At 45.0% G+C, this 15,429-nt stretch overlaps 1 protein-coding gene across 1 annotated transcript in view; it reads left to right on the forward strand.

The window, feature by feature from the left end:
* Window positions 1-10,165: 10,165 nt before the first annotated feature.
* T265_01309 (hypothetical protein) overlaps window positions 10,166-15,429 on the forward strand; it is a gene marked incomplete at both ends in the record, with an annotated part of 39,604 nt that continues 34,340 nt past the window's right edge. Inside the window, 6 exons of the mRNA XM_009165315.1 lie at window positions 10,166-10,339; window positions 11,309-11,412; window positions 11,446-11,572; window positions 14,831-14,889; window positions 14,936-15,039; window positions 15,093-15,178. Of these exons, the coding sequence (XP_009163579.1) occupies window positions 10,166-10,339; window positions 11,309-11,412; window positions 11,446-11,572; window positions 14,831-14,889; window positions 14,936-15,039; window positions 15,093-15,178 (654 nt within the window). The remainder of the gene's footprint in view (window positions 10,340-11,308; window positions 11,413-11,445; window positions 11,573-14,830; window positions 14,890-14,935; window positions 15,040-15,092; window positions 15,179-15,429) is intronic.

Here is a 15,429-nt window from a genome sequence, read left to right on the forward strand (position 1 = left end):
AATTCGTGGCTAACACAACGTACATGCATTTCAGTAGAGCCCGGAAATGCCCCAGTAGTTTGTCAGGTTAAAGTATGTTTTCAAAAGTCGCCTATCTTCAAATAAAACTGGACAAAGCCTCTAATAATATTGCCACGATCAAAACACCTTTTTGGCTATTCCGATACAGTTTTGTTCCGTTTTAGCGAACAAGATGATGTCATAGTACACACTGCTAATAATATGCGTCTGCCGTCCTTACTAAAGCGATTTTCTGAGTTCGCTATAGCTATTCACCCTGATGAATGCACTTTTGGCGTTCCATTATTTTTTACCTTGGCTACATTGTGAGCTGAAGCGGTTTTAATCCCGATGCAAACCATCGATCTCCTTTGGTAGATACGCCATCACCAACCACTCCAAGAGCTACGTTCCATTCTAGGAGCTCTTTGGTATTATTAGCGTTTTGTTCCCAATTTTGTCGAATATGTGAGTTCCTCGTTTGATGCCATATCTGCCAATCAAGTTTCTTGGTCTTCCAACCATGAAAAGACGTTTCGTGCATTGCTTCATCATCATCAGACTTTAACTGTTTTGAAACTTTTCCCACCAAACATCACTAGACCGTTATTACTGATTCTCCTAACATCTAAACAGCAGCAATCCTTAAACAGTCCTGCATGCCGGTGATCAGCTTTTCCTGTCGAATTTCAAAATCCGAACGAGGATATGCTCAGACTCAACAAGAAGCACTTTCGGTATGCTGGGTTGTCAAACGGCTCCACAATTATATTTATGGATCAAAATTTACCATTGCTACTGATCGCAAAGCTTAAAAATTCCCGTATCATCCAACAAAATATCTGGCGGAGTCAGTTGGCGCGATAGTCCAACGGCGAATTATTGCACTGCGTTCGTACACCTGCATGATTGTCCATCATAGTTCGAAAATGACTCCCTATACCAGAATGCCAGAATGTTCAGAATTCCATCTTGCAAATTCTGATTCAAACAATTCAGATTGCCCAGTACTAAAATGCATTTCGCTCCCATTCTCTCTGAACTGTGTCGTGGCCGGACACAGCAGGGGCGACGTCGATTTCTTGCATTTTACTGTCGTCGCGAAATTTTCTCAATTACACCGGATGGTTTGTTGTGCTTCGAGGATAAATTTACTGTTCCACCGACTCGGCAAGCAACATTTCCAAAGCATCTACGCACTAGTCATCTTGGTGTTGAAAAAATTCCTTCACACTTGTCATCCTGGTGGCCAGAACTGAATTTTGACATCAATCATATCATAAGAATGCGTTGAACGTGCACACAAGTTTCATAACAAATCTTCACAAAGGTGTCCGTAACCAGTTACCTGTGAAAAATTTCAACGAGTTTATGCTGGCCACTGTGGTTTTTCTTCTTAAATTGTGATCGTAACTGTGATCGTCGCCTACTCACGTTGGCTTGAAGTTTTCCTTACTACTTTACCAAGTGCTGAATTCACTCAACAAGCATTGAGGAAAGTATTGAGCCATGAATGTGTGCCAGTTGCTTTGGTCACTGAAACCGGCACGCAGTTCACTGCGAAATTGCTCGAGGAACGGTTGGAAGGTCTTACCGAGAATTTTGTCAGAACACTGCAAGCTGCCATAACTTCATCCTCTACTACTTCTTTTGTGGAATAAGACCGTGGAATTGATGATTCGCAGTGCAGAAATGCCGTTCAGTCCGTTAATTCAAATAGTCCCACGCTTCCTTTCAAGTCTCGCTCGTTGAGTACAAGTTTTGACTGAGCCAAAAACCACTGATGTTACTTTTTCAAAGGCGATGATTTACGACCTGCCACAGGAATAATACTTTCATCAAATGGCAAACGGTTGGTCCAACTTCTCAACCTAGATGATCTCTCCATTCACCGGAGACACGTCGCTCACGTCAATCTCAATACCGGAGGTCGGTTTGCTAAAAGGCAATCCGCTACTTCAAGTTGAGATATCATCATGGTGTCCGCAGATGTCTATTTCTACCACTTTTTAGGTCCACGTTGATATTCTTTATGCCTATTGGACCTAAATCCTAACCCAGAATTGCCCAATCGGATCAGCGATGAGCTGACCTTGAAGGGTTGGGTTTATCAGCCTGCCTCATATAAGGTGAATGCCACTGATCCATCCGGGGTCGGATTTTTTCGCGTTCGTTTCCTAAATTCTTATAAGTTCTATGGTCCTGTGCGGCCTCCAACTTTGGACGTGTCACGGATGACCGAACTTACAGTTAATCATAGTTTATTCTTTGTAATATGATGCCATTTGTAATATGATGATGATCCCAAAGAATGTGCATGGGTTGTTTGCTTTATGGTTGTGAGACGTTATCTCTGCGGATGGGATGACTGTAACGTCCTCAGGTGTTTGATAGATGTTATCTTTGAACAGCTACTTGTGCTTACTTGTGTCAACGGCCAGCAACCGGATATTCAGAGATTATAGTCGAGGAATGCAGAATGTAATCCAGAAGAATACCTAAAGATGGAAAGAACTTGGTGTCCTTGTTAGGGTCAGTACTGGGTCCTCCTCCTGCTCTTTTTCCAAGTGAAGGTTCCAAGCAAACTACGGTTCTACAAAGGGACAGTGTTGAACACTTGTACTTCCGCTGATGGTGATTAAAGATATATTGTGGGTCAGCTGTAACGCCGTTTCGGTGCCTAGCTACCGTGCTGGGATACTACCAGGACGCCAAAGCCTACACCGAATAAATCGAGATACAGAGGTCAGGTTCGAACCATGGACATCCTAGTTAGTAAATTCGCGTTCTCACCACTGATCCATCTCTGATTTTGAAAGATGAACCACGTGCTCAACAAGCAGCTTTCATGTACCCTTTTGCTGTTTCCCATCCTTTGTTGAGTCGGTTTAGCTAATGATTGCCATCGTCTTAGTACCGTCCGACATGTAAACAACATTGGGTACAATGTTGAGCTTGCTCCAGCTTAATCTCTATGTGTTGGAATGAAGAGGATTACGCAACGGTGTTATATGTTTGCTCTGTTTTTCAAACGTTTCATCATTTGTTGCTAAATCACTTTCTTCCGTTTTTAGCTCTCAGTGTCAAAGTTTTGGATGAATAAAGCCTAGCTTTCGGGCCCTCAGTTTTTTCTATTGTCGTTCCGATTGTCGTTGCACTCCGACCCTCGGCATACACAACAATTTATTCATCCAAAAAAGTTTTCTTCGAACAATGGATCGATTCTTACGTCCTGAACGATTCGATACCGACCCCAATACTGAAGACTCCGCAGATACCTGGGAGCATTGTTTTTGTACTTTCACAAATTTCCTAGAGTCAATCGGTTCTCATTCACCAGATAAACTGAAAACCTTGTTCAATCACGTCTCCCCTAGTGTTTACCGATTCATCAAAGACTGCAAAGACTGTGAATCAGCCATCGAAACCTTGCGAGAAATTTACGTACAGCCGAAAAATGAAGTTTTTGCACGGCATCCTTTGAACACTTGTAAACAGGACGGAGCTCAGAACCTTGATCAGTTTGTGCAGAAGCTTCGCAGTTTATTGCCAGACTGCCGCTTTACAGCCGTCAGTGCAGAACAGCATACCGATGAAGCGTTGCGAGATGCGTTTATTAGCGGACTTTATTCCAATACTATACGCCAGAGACTGCTGGAACATAAGTCGCTGGATTTTAAAACCGCGTACGACCATGCAAAGTCCCTCGAACTAGCGCAAAAACAGTCGTTGTCGTTTTTGCCGAACACTCAACTTCCCTGTGCCACCGTATCGAACGACCCGCCAAAGTCCCCACGTTCTCAAACGTCATCGCACGAGCAGGCGACTGCTGCCAGTGTGGGGTCTTCATGTTTCTTCTGTGGCTATGCTCGTCACCCGAGATATAAATGCCCCGCTAAAGATGCGACCTGCAAAAACTGTGGGAAGAAAGGGCATTTTCAAAAGGTATGCAGATCTACTGGTCCGCGGAACACCTCATCTGTTTCAAGTGCGCTATCTTGCGTCACTGCAGCGGCTCCTGAGTGTCTAAAAGAAGCAGTCACCGATGTGAAAGCCAATGGTGTCCCGCTTCGAGCTCTTGTTGATACTGGTAGCTCAGAAAGTTTCATTTCCGAAAAGGTAGTCCGTCGTAACAAGTGGTCTGTACTACCATCGTCATCTGAGATAACTTTGGCATCTATCCAGCACAAAAGCTTTACTCTTGGACATTGCTTTTTAACGTTGCAACACAAACAAAACAAGTATCCCTCTTTCAGGTTTTCAGTATTACGTGACCTCTGTGCAGATATTTTGCTAGGGCATGACTTTCTTAAGCTTCATAAGTCCCTGGAAATCTCATTCAACGGTGACAAACCTTCTTTTTCCCTTTGTGGCCTAATTGCTGCCAAAATTGAACCTCCCACTTTGTTCGAGCATATTGACCCAAGGTGCAAGCCAATCGCCATAAAGTCCAGGCGACATTCTGCAGACGACGAGGCCTTCATTGCTTCTGAAGTAAAGCGTTTACTTGACCAACACATCATTGAACCCTCGAAGTCCCCATGGAGAGCGCAAGTGCTCGTCACGACAAATGAACGACAGAAGAAGCGAATGGTGGTTGACTATAGTCAAACTATAAACCGATTTACGCAACTAGACGCTTATCCGCTCCCCAGACTTGAAGATTTAAGTACTAAAATAGCTCAATATCGTATTTTCAGCACGCTTGATCTTGAAAGTGCGTATTATCAGATACCCATTAAAGAAAGCGACAGAATCTACACGGCTTTTGAGGCTTGCAACAACCTCTATCAGTTCCGTCGAATACCTTTCGGAGTAACGAATGGGGTAGCCTGTTTTCAAAGGGTAATGGATGACATAATACGCGCCGAACAACTTACCGGGACATATGCGTATGTGGATAATGTTACCATTTGTGGAAAGAATCAAGAAGAACATGATCGAAACCTCCAGCTTTTCCTCACCGTAGCACAAAAGTACGGCCTTCAGTTAAATCACGATAAAAGCACGATTTCCACCACTAAGCTCAGACTCCTCGGCTATGAAATTACTGAAGGTATCATCAAACCAGACCCTGAACGCTTCAAGGTATTGCAAGAACTGCCCGTTCCGAACGACATCAAGTCTCAACAACGAGTGGTAGGATTGTTCGCGTACTATTCTCGTTGGATAAGCCGTTTCTCGGATAAGATCTACCCAATCACTCACAATACAACCTTTCCTGTCCCTGAATCTGTTATAAAAGCATTTGAAAGTTTGAAAAAGGAGTTGATGGATGCAGCCTTGGTCACTATCGACCCGAGAATACCTTTGGTGCTCGAAACTGATGCATCTGATGTCGCGATTTCTGCTACACTCAATCAAGATGGCAGACCGGTCGCATTCTTCTCACGTACACTGTCTGCCAGCGAAAAACACCATTCCGCTATTGAGAAAGAAGCTTGCGCAATTGTCGAAGCAGTGCGCAAATGGAGGCATTACCTACTCGGGACCCATTTTAAAATCATAACTGATCAGCGATCCGTTGCATTCATGTACTCAACACAACAAAAAGGGAAAATAAAAAATGACAAAATCCAACGGTGGCGGATGGAGTTGTCGCCTTTTTCTTTTGACGTTACCTACAGACCAGGCATAGAAAACAAAGCTGCTGACACGCTTTCTCGAAGTGTCTGTGCGAACACTTCATCTAACCTGGATCTAAAACGCTTACACACAACCCTGTGTCATCCTGGAGCAACACGCATGATGCATTTCGTTCGTGCCAAGAATCTACCATTCTCCCTAGAGGATATCCGACTCGTCATTAAGCAGTGTCAAGTGTGTGCGGAACTAAAACCACGTTTCTTCAAGTCATCTGGCGGTACCCTCATTAAAGCCACACAAACGTTTGAACGCTTAAGCATTGACTTTAAGGGACCACTGCCTTCGACGACTCGAAACAAATATCTACTGACGATCGTAGACGAATATTCCCGTTTTCCGTTCGCCTATGCATGTCCAGATATCAGTTCGTCTACGGTGATATCATGCCTTGTGCCACTGTTCGCCACATTTGGCCTGCCAAGTTTCGTGCATTCGGATCGTGGCTCATCATTCATTTCGGATGAGATCAAACGATTTCTTCATGAAAAAGGTGTAGCCACCAGTCGGACCACTCCATATAATCCAAGGGGGAACGGCCAGGTGGAAAGATTGAATGGAACTTTGTGGAAGGCTATTACGCTTTCATTACGATCAAAGGGTCTTCAAATCAGTCACTGGGAAGCCGTTTTACAAGACGCTCTCCACTCGATTCGTTCTTTGTTGTGCACGGCCACCAATGCTACTCCACACGAGCGGATGTTTCATCACAATCGAAAATCCGCAGTCGGTACGTCCTTGCCACAGTGGTTGCTTTCGCCAGGACCAGTTTTGATGCGGCGAAACACACGATCTTCAAAGTACGACCCCCTAGTCGAAGAGGTCGAGCTCCTGGAATGTAACCCTGAGTACGCATATGTCAGACGCCCTAACGGCATGGAAGAAACGGTCTCCCTACGCCACCTGGCGCCTTCAGCAGATTTCGGATGTGCTCCAGCATCCGAACAGCAGCAACCGGAGTCCAACGCTGATTCATTTATTAAGCCGGAACTATCTGACTCTGCTTCGGAAAGTGAAATGTCGAATTCTTCTGAACCCCCATTGGTTATACAACAACAGCGGACACGGCCGTATGTCCTGCGCAACAGAGAGGCCTGATATTATTCAATTATAAATCAAACTCCTGAGAACTTTTATCTCTGCGGGGGGTGAATGTAATATATTTGCTCTGTTTTTCAAACGTTTCATCATTTGTTGCTAAATCACTTTCTTCCGTTTTCAGCTCTCAGTGTCAAAGTTTTGGATGAATAAAGCCTAGCTTTCGGGCCCTCAGTCTTTTCTATTGTCATTCTGATTGTCGTTGCACTCCGACCCTCGTCGTACACAACAAACGGCCAGGTAGCATTCACTGTGACATATGTTGAAGTAATACCAAAATCAAGCCCATCAGAAATTCGCAGCAGGCAACCGATACCTGTGCCCATTCGTCCAAGCCTCCTACTTACTTTCGAGACAAACGACGTTGGATGCCACATCTGGTTGAAACAGGACGGGTTTTATAAAGGAAGCTACTCATAAGGTTCCTGAAAGCTCTCCGACAGCCCATGACAGGTTTCACCCTTCTCCGAGCTCATCAGGTAGACGGGTTTCTTGATGGGTTTCTTCTTGATTCGAATAGACACATTTCTGAGGACTCGTATGATAGAACTGGTGTGCAGGATAATGCTGTAGGTTCATGTCCGCCTGCACTCGTAAAAGAGGCTGGATTAGTCAACTCACTGGAATACCGTTGTCCACGATTGGAGGCAAAACGTTGCTCAGATGGCCGAAATGCCGAGGGACATAGAGGCGGCTGACAATCCAATTGACCGTGGCAAGCCCTTTCAGCTGCTTTGTAACGCGCCAAGCAAGCCCCCACTTCGGAGCTGAACCTTTCTGGTACAAAACGTCATCTTATCACGGATCTTGACTGCAAACTTTCCAAGTGGATGGGTCAACTGCCCAGTCATCCTTCACGCGGTTGCTTCGAGTCCCCATTTTCGGGCCCATTTCAGCATATGACATCAACTGCACCAACCCTACTGAACTAAATGGCTCGGACATTAGGTGAACCAGAAACAGCCTTCCAAAGTTTGCATTTCAAATGAGGTATACAGAGTGTATCCTTTGCAATCCTAGGGCCTATTCCAAAACTTTTTCCTTCTTTAGGGAATACGAAAGTATCCTTATCCGACAGTTGTTTCAAATCTACTACCATCCCTGAAGAAAAGAAGCAAGTTGGTCTGCGACAACCACCGGGTTGTCGGTCGTATCGAGTTAGCATTGAAAATACTTTCACTACTTCTATTCAGTGTAACTTTTACTGCCAGGTACGCCAACCTGACTTGACCAGAGAGACTCCTCCGGATGGAGCAGGATCGATTAATTGTCTACTGTGTATCGAATGTTGATTTGTTACTGCTGCGGCTCCTATAGACCTACGCCTAATAAACCGCAATGGCCGTAATCTTGAATCAATTTGTTTGCTTCAAACGATCGTTCTAGTTTCCTACCGAAGTCCGAATCCGAGCATATTACGGGAGCCACGCAGGAGTTCGGCAGAGATTTCTGCTCTCTTCCGAATCGATCACATCAATGGTCGATGGATGCAGACGAACAACCAGTTACTGCTTGTTTTGGAACACATATGGATAATGATCATACACTCGTCCGAACTCCCTGTTTCCTCTCCTTCTATGGGCGTTTAAGGACAGGATAAATTGCTCAGTAACTGATTGGCCAGCAGGTCTCGAAATTGGACGAATCTATCAGAGTGGTCTTCCAGATTTTGTTGAAACTGCTCCACCGTCGGATGTCAATTCTTACTGAAACGAGGTCGCCACACCTGCACGGGGCCGAATGTTTTACCTGTGGCACATCGCTACCAGGTTCACTCAGGCGCTGGTGATCAGAGTGAACAATTGTGCTATTTTAATTTCTGAGGTATAATCCCGATGGTTCCAAGCGTTATCCACTTCGATTATTGATAGTATGTCAGCGTGCGCACTGACCATGAAGCCTGGTGGACATGAAAAGTTGGGAGAATGGGGGAGGCGCATGAAACCAGACATGCTTGAGGGTTATTTCGATTGATCCACCCGACCACTCCCTAGAAGCCGCTTGTGAGCGAAACCATCAAGGATCAGAGTATGGTAACCATATTTAGTAAGGAAGGACCGCTAGCTCGAGCACTTTGAAGGACAGTTCTCATGGCCACCTTCTGCCACTCATTCGAATCCAAATGCAGTAAAACCCTGGGTAGTGAACCTTAAACCCCTTACTACCTTGTAGATTTATGACTGCATATGTTCCCCAAGCGTCACCGAGCTGCTAGTCCGCATGGCTTTCCATCCGAATCGTTTAAGGATGGGGTGGATATCTTCAATCAACGCTTGTCTGATCTCTCAAGCTTCACCTGTAAGGAGGCTGTCTCAAACAACTGGAAGAAATTGGTAATAGTGACCATTTTCCAAAAAGACCCACAATGAGTCTCGAAACCAAGGGGGGCTGATTGACGCCACGTGACCTTCGTCGCTTTATTGTGACCCGTAAAACATGAACTCGAGAGCAACAAGCAGGATTTCGGCCTGGTCGGGTCTGCTCACACTAAATCTTCACACCTCGAGGAGTGCTAGAACAACACTAAACGTATTTCTGGATTTCCAAGGCGCATTTGACTCAGTTGATCGGTCAACAAGCATTGTCCGTGAATTTTGTGAATATAGTAGGTTCTCTATATCCCCAGACTACTGAATTGAGAATATACGGTGAACTCTCCAAAGCCAAAGCCCTTGTATACAGATTGGTGACCGGAAAGGATGCTCACTCACCGTTCTCATTTTCGTGGTCGATGTGTTACTGAGGCGAAGGCCTCGGAAAATCTGCCGCTCAAATAGCTGTTGATGGTAAGCTTGTCGATCTGGACTATGCAGATGACATCATTCTCGTCTTTGAAAAAGAGTAAGAGGCGCAGGTATTTTGAGATGAACTAACCAAAATCATCCCGTCGTTTGGCATGCGCTTTGCAGCCACATAATTTAAGGTCATGCTCCTACATGCAGCCACTAGATACACCACCGGCAATCTAAGGCGAGGCAATTGGAGTTGGAAAGGTTTTACGTATCTTGGGAGTTGTGTTTGTTCCGCTCATATTGTAACAGTTAAGTTCAATGGACGAATCTCTTAGACTCGGGTGGCGTTCGCTCTTTTGAGACACCTATGACAACAAAGCGGAACGTGTGTATCAGGCTGTGGGATTTGATCTCTACGGGCAGCGGACTCGGGTGGCTTCGCTCTTTTGAGACACCTATGACAACAAAGCGGAACGTGTGTATCAGGCTGTGGGATTTGATCTCTACGGGCAGCGGAACTAAGGTGTATCCAGGTCTTCGACAACGCTTATCTCAGAGCGATAGCCCGTTTAGGCTGGTGTTGACGGATCCGTATTGAGGCAATTAGAAAGTGAGTGTTCGGTTGTGCATCAGTGGCTTCCCCCAAAGGCTGTCCAGCACGATAGTTGCGGTGGTTAGGCCACGTATTGCGGATGGTGAACCGTCGTTTGCCGGAGAGAGTGCTGTTTTCCGTGCCCGATTCAGAGTGGTGCGAGCAGAGTGATGGTCAACCTCTGGCCTGGCACGGGGTGTGGAAGCGGCAACGAAAGTTCCGGATGCTATCGGTATTTCTCGCCTTTCAGGATATGGTCCACATGACCGCCACTGTGCCTGGGTGATGTTGCAAGAAATGATGGCTAGCCTATGTCTGTGGCACTCATGCTGTTAATCTGTTTCCAGCTTGTCTGATTGAGCGTTTGACCGTATATGCACCTCAGAATGCTCTCGATGGCTCTTTTCCTTTTCATTTTAGGGTTTTAAATATTATTCGATAAACCTTGTGGTTCCCCGCCATGAGACATGATTGTCAACTCTGGTGTTGATATCCCTGCTGCTGCTGCTGAACGATCAAGGGAAGAATGAAGTGCAGATGCACATCGATGGTGCCAAAAGTGTTCCTCAACCGAAGAGTATCTCGTGACATAAGTCGGAAATAATCCCCCTGGGACAAATTCTGGTCTTCCAGGCCAATGTCCGTTCTCAACAGTTTTATGCACTTAAGACCTGGCCACTACAGTATGGGACGCCCGGAAGTTGTGGGTATTCGGACATTGGCACGTAAGGAAGATGTCTCCAATTAACCAGTTCACCAACGTTACATCAAAACTGGCCTTCCAAATGTAGCAGTGATGAACACAGTAGCTTGGTCCTCAATCCAGATCCATGTCGGTGTCTAGCGTGTTCGCTGGTGGAATATATTAAGAGTTTATTGTCTGTCGTTAGCTCAAACTTCGGTCACCTTTATATCTTACCTGTCTACGGTATCTGACACCTGAAACAAAACAGTTACTATTTGTATATATCTTGTCGCAAATCGACTGGCATGGCCAAGCGTAGTACATTTTCTTCACAGATCTGGCTCATCCTGTCGCTTCTGTCTAGGCTTGGGCAACCTGGCAGTATCCCAGCCCTCGTGCCACTTTCCGTTGGCATGGCAGCTAGGCACCGAAGGGGTGTTACAACTGATTTGTCGACTTGAAAATCGTTGTAGGGATATACATCTTCATTTTGTGTATTTTTTCTGATTGCAGTGAATTCAACCTCTTGTCGTCCCTTATTGAACAATATCTTCGTAGCCATCAAAAATGCCCGCTGAGACCATCAAAGGTCAGCAGTTTGAGGTCTCGCCAAGATACACTAATCTTCATTTCATTGGAGAAGGCGCTTATGGAATGGTCGTGTAAGCAAGACCACTAATTGTCCAACGTTTCAGGGCTGCGCTTGATACTCAACGACAGGAGAAAGTTGCAATCAAGAAAACGTCGCCATTTGAACATCAGACATTTTGTCAGAGGACATACAGGGAGTTGAAGATCCTCTTGCGGTTTTCACATGAGAATGTAAGTTCTTGATCACCCTCTTTGGTGTTCCTGTCCGCTTGGATTTTTTGCTGGTTAGTCAGACTACTGCTTCCTCGAATCGCAGCGTCGGTGAAACGTGTTGTGCTTATAGCAGACACGCTGTCCTTCATTTTAATGCACAAAAACGTGCATAGTTTGCATAACCACATTCTTTCTGCAGAACATTACTCTTGGCTATTTGACACTGACCCCGAGGAACCTCACTACACTAGGTACATGAAAATGAGCAGATATTTGGGTTTGGCGATCGTTGCACAGTTAAAACATGCTGTGTGGTGCTAAATATTCGAAAGAAACACGTAGTGAGACATCAGTATCTATATTCGATGGTCATTTCTTTAACTTCGTTTCAATCGAGTGGTATAATGATTCTTATCTGTGCGTCACAACAAAATGGTCATATACCAGAGTCAGTTCCTTCAGAGGCGCCTTCTTGGTTTGGCATTAATCAGTAGACTTGAAATTCTCCCCGACCAAAGTTAATAACCGTGGTACAGTAGTTGTTAAAGTCACATTTTTTGGGACGACATTTGTCTCATTTGAACTGAACCTGTGGATCGGCATTCCCCGAAAGGATGGTGGGAAGCCGAGAGGGACGCTAGAGTGACACTAGGGAGGAAAGGGAGCGAGAAGGAGCGACAAAATCGTATTCGGTATCATGTGTATCTGTGATCAGTTTCTAGAGTGTTTTCTGTTTAGCTAAGTGCTGAATCGAGTAGTTGCACGCATGTAATCAGATGGCCGTCATTGCGCACTGTCCTTGTTCATCTTCGCTAACTGCAACGGATCTGTGGGTCCACGGATCTTGAATGCGTGTAAGCAAGCCTGGATGATTTAGACCCATCTGTCGATGACACACAATAGCCGTTATCAAATTCCCTCGTTTCGCAGTAAGAGGTATATTGTTTTTAGCCATAGCCCCTATAATTACCATTGGTTTGTGATACGTGGAAGTTTCGATGGAACTTGCATATCAGCATTCCGTCCTATTAGTGCGGAAACCAGGCAGCAATACTGGTCAATTTTGTGATGTGTTCACACAATAACCTCAAAGAAAACGATATCTTCGAAAAACCGCATGAAGACCTGCGGTTACAACAAGGCTTGAAAACTCCTGAATTGCGAAAGAGTCAAATTTTTGCACAGTGTATTTTGTTGTAGCGAAGAAAAAGGCTTCGGCTGACAGAACATGTTTCACTTTGTATGTCAAAACAAACTGCAAACTTTCGAATTCGGAAATTTCGGAAAGCTACAAAATCAGGGCATCTCACTAGCTGTTATCTATGTTCGTAGTTGGACTACGAGCATAAGAGTTTACCTCTTCTTCAGAGGTATCCCTCATCGAACCTCGCCCAACTTGGAACGCTATCGTTGACACTCCGTAGGAGTGGTCTTCCCGTTAGAAGGCATCGCTGTGCACCATAAATTGTCAAATGAAATGATGTTTTTGTTTCTGGGATGTTATGTTATGTTATGTTATGTACAAATAATGATTGGGCGATAGCATAGTGCACGGATAGCTAAGCGGGCTTACTCGAATTCGTGAGACCCACCGCTTTACCTAACAACTGAACCTCCAAACCAGGGATGAGCCAATCTTCGACAAAAGAAGTTGAAGTGGGTTGAGTCTTAGTTTGGTGTGATTTTGGAACCTCACTGAGGTAAACTTGCGTAGTTTCCGGTCTCTTAGAACGCATTACGCTGGACCAATTGATCCACTTGGAAAGCATCAATTCGCTCTTTAAATTTGTCAAGATAACATTGCCATACGAATAAGTGTTATAAACCTTTAATAAGTTATTTGCGAACAAGTAACATAAGAGTGGTTATCATGACTTATATAATCAGTGGTGAGGAGGCTAGGCCTTGATGTACAGCTTTTTCTGTACTTACTCAACCCATCGAATACTAAGAGTGCTCTGCTGGCATCGGCGAAGCGTTGCATACCGCACTCTTCAATGCATACAGGTCTGACGAGCACGGTCTCCTCGTCTTCCACTTCAGAGTTGTAGGTTTTATGATAAAGTGCCTCCTAAATAGTGAGATATTCTGGAACCCCACATAACTAATGAGTGGCCGTCCAGCTGTGGCACTCTTTCGTTGTGTAGCTGCTGTACAACTCGAAGGAGGCACGAGGGCCCTGGTACTGCCAGTTCGCCCAACCTTAGACAGGAACAACCGAAAAGCTAGGGTTGGATTCACACCTTTGACTTTCCGTATAGTATTCTCGCACTTTAACTGCTGAGCATTTCGAACTCTAATAGACTGTTGAGCTAAAGGCCTTGGCTCTGAATCAGAAACTCTCCCATTTATGTAGTGAAGCACCGAATAGCGGTGATGTTGCCACCGATGTTTGTTTGATGCCACCGTAGTGCCCTTCATTGCATGTGCTGTGTAGGGAGAACTGTAACAAAAATGTTTTCATAGCATGGGGAAAACAGAAAAATGATAGAGCGATCGCCAAATGAACCCTTCCGCACCGTTCATGTCATTCGTATCAGTTCTTAGTGTTTGATTAGGCAACACTTTGGTCGATGACCACGCCACTAATCACAGGGCCACTCAGACTTCGGCAACACATGCGTGGCTGATGAAGCTGATTTATCAGGTTGTGGCTACCCGCAAACTGCAAATTGACGATTAAAACCTATAGCCCTTTCTCTCTTGATCGAGTTTCACGAATCTCTTGAACAATAACGTTGAAAATGAACAGTGACGCAATTTCTCGCCTCATGATCATCAGTGGGTTAGCTGGGCGTTCAGTCTCTCACTTACAAGTAATGATGGACTATTGTTCCTAAGTCCATCTTGACCGCCAGTGGTGTTTTATTATTTCAAGCGGTTTTCAGCTGGTCGGTGTACAAATAACGAAGCTTTTTTGGTTTCATCATTCATCATCATTGTCAGCTGTAATCACCACGTACTCGTCGTCCAGTGGTTGTAGCTGCCGCAATTTCGTTCACCGATGATTTGTGGGGGGATAGGTAGCTGCGCACTGCAGGCGATAGATGATAAACTGGTGCATAAATCCAGCACTGTCAGTGGGCTGTCAAAGGGGGATTGGAAGAGGAGCTATGCACTGAAGGCAATAGCTTGGATGCACGAGCGCCATTGAGGGCGCGACTGGGCCATGCCTGACAATGTCTCTAGCCACTGATGTGTCGCGTCTCGGGGTTCCCAATAGAGTATGCTTCCACCGATTTTATTCTGCATGGCTTCATTTTTTCCCTTGGTCAGATCATCGATATCAAGAACCTATTACTCGTCGGCAGCTCCCTGGAGGAAATGAAAGATGTGTAAGTCACTCTTCAACTCTTCGTCACCCTGTCTGTATCCATGCAGCTATATTGTTCAGACCTTGATGGATACCGATTTATACAAACTGCTGAAGTCCCAACGAATATCAAAAGAACACATCTGCTACTTTTTATACCAAGTGCTTCGAGGTGGGTGTTTCGAAATATGGTTTTATAACCTCCAATCATTCAATTTAACCTAGGCCTCAAGTATATTCACTCTGCTAACGTTCTTCATCGAGATTTGAAGCCATCCAACCTCCTAATCAATGCAAGCTGTGACCTCAAGGTAATTCCTCTCTAAACTCATCATTCAGCACTAACTCACTTATACACCTCGATGTGACTTATTTCATATCGTTTATCTGAGAGGTTCCCATATGAGTTCCTACATACATGGCAAAAACCGTCAGTAATGCACCTCTTGGACGGCAGATTCCCATGTATTGGGGCGTTTTCCGTAATACTCGTACGGATACTATCGAAATTCTCGTAAGACACCTTTTTACTTCCTTCAATCAAGGTAATCGAAACTCGTCT

The sequence above is a fragment of the Opisthorchis viverrini genome (assembly GCF_000715545.1).
Source record: "Opisthorchis viverrini unplaced genomic scaffold opera_v5_14, whole genome shotgun sequence".
Classification (NCBI taxonomy): domain Eukaryota; kingdom Metazoa; phylum Platyhelminthes; class Trematoda; order Opisthorchiida; family Opisthorchiidae; genus Opisthorchis; species Opisthorchis viverrini.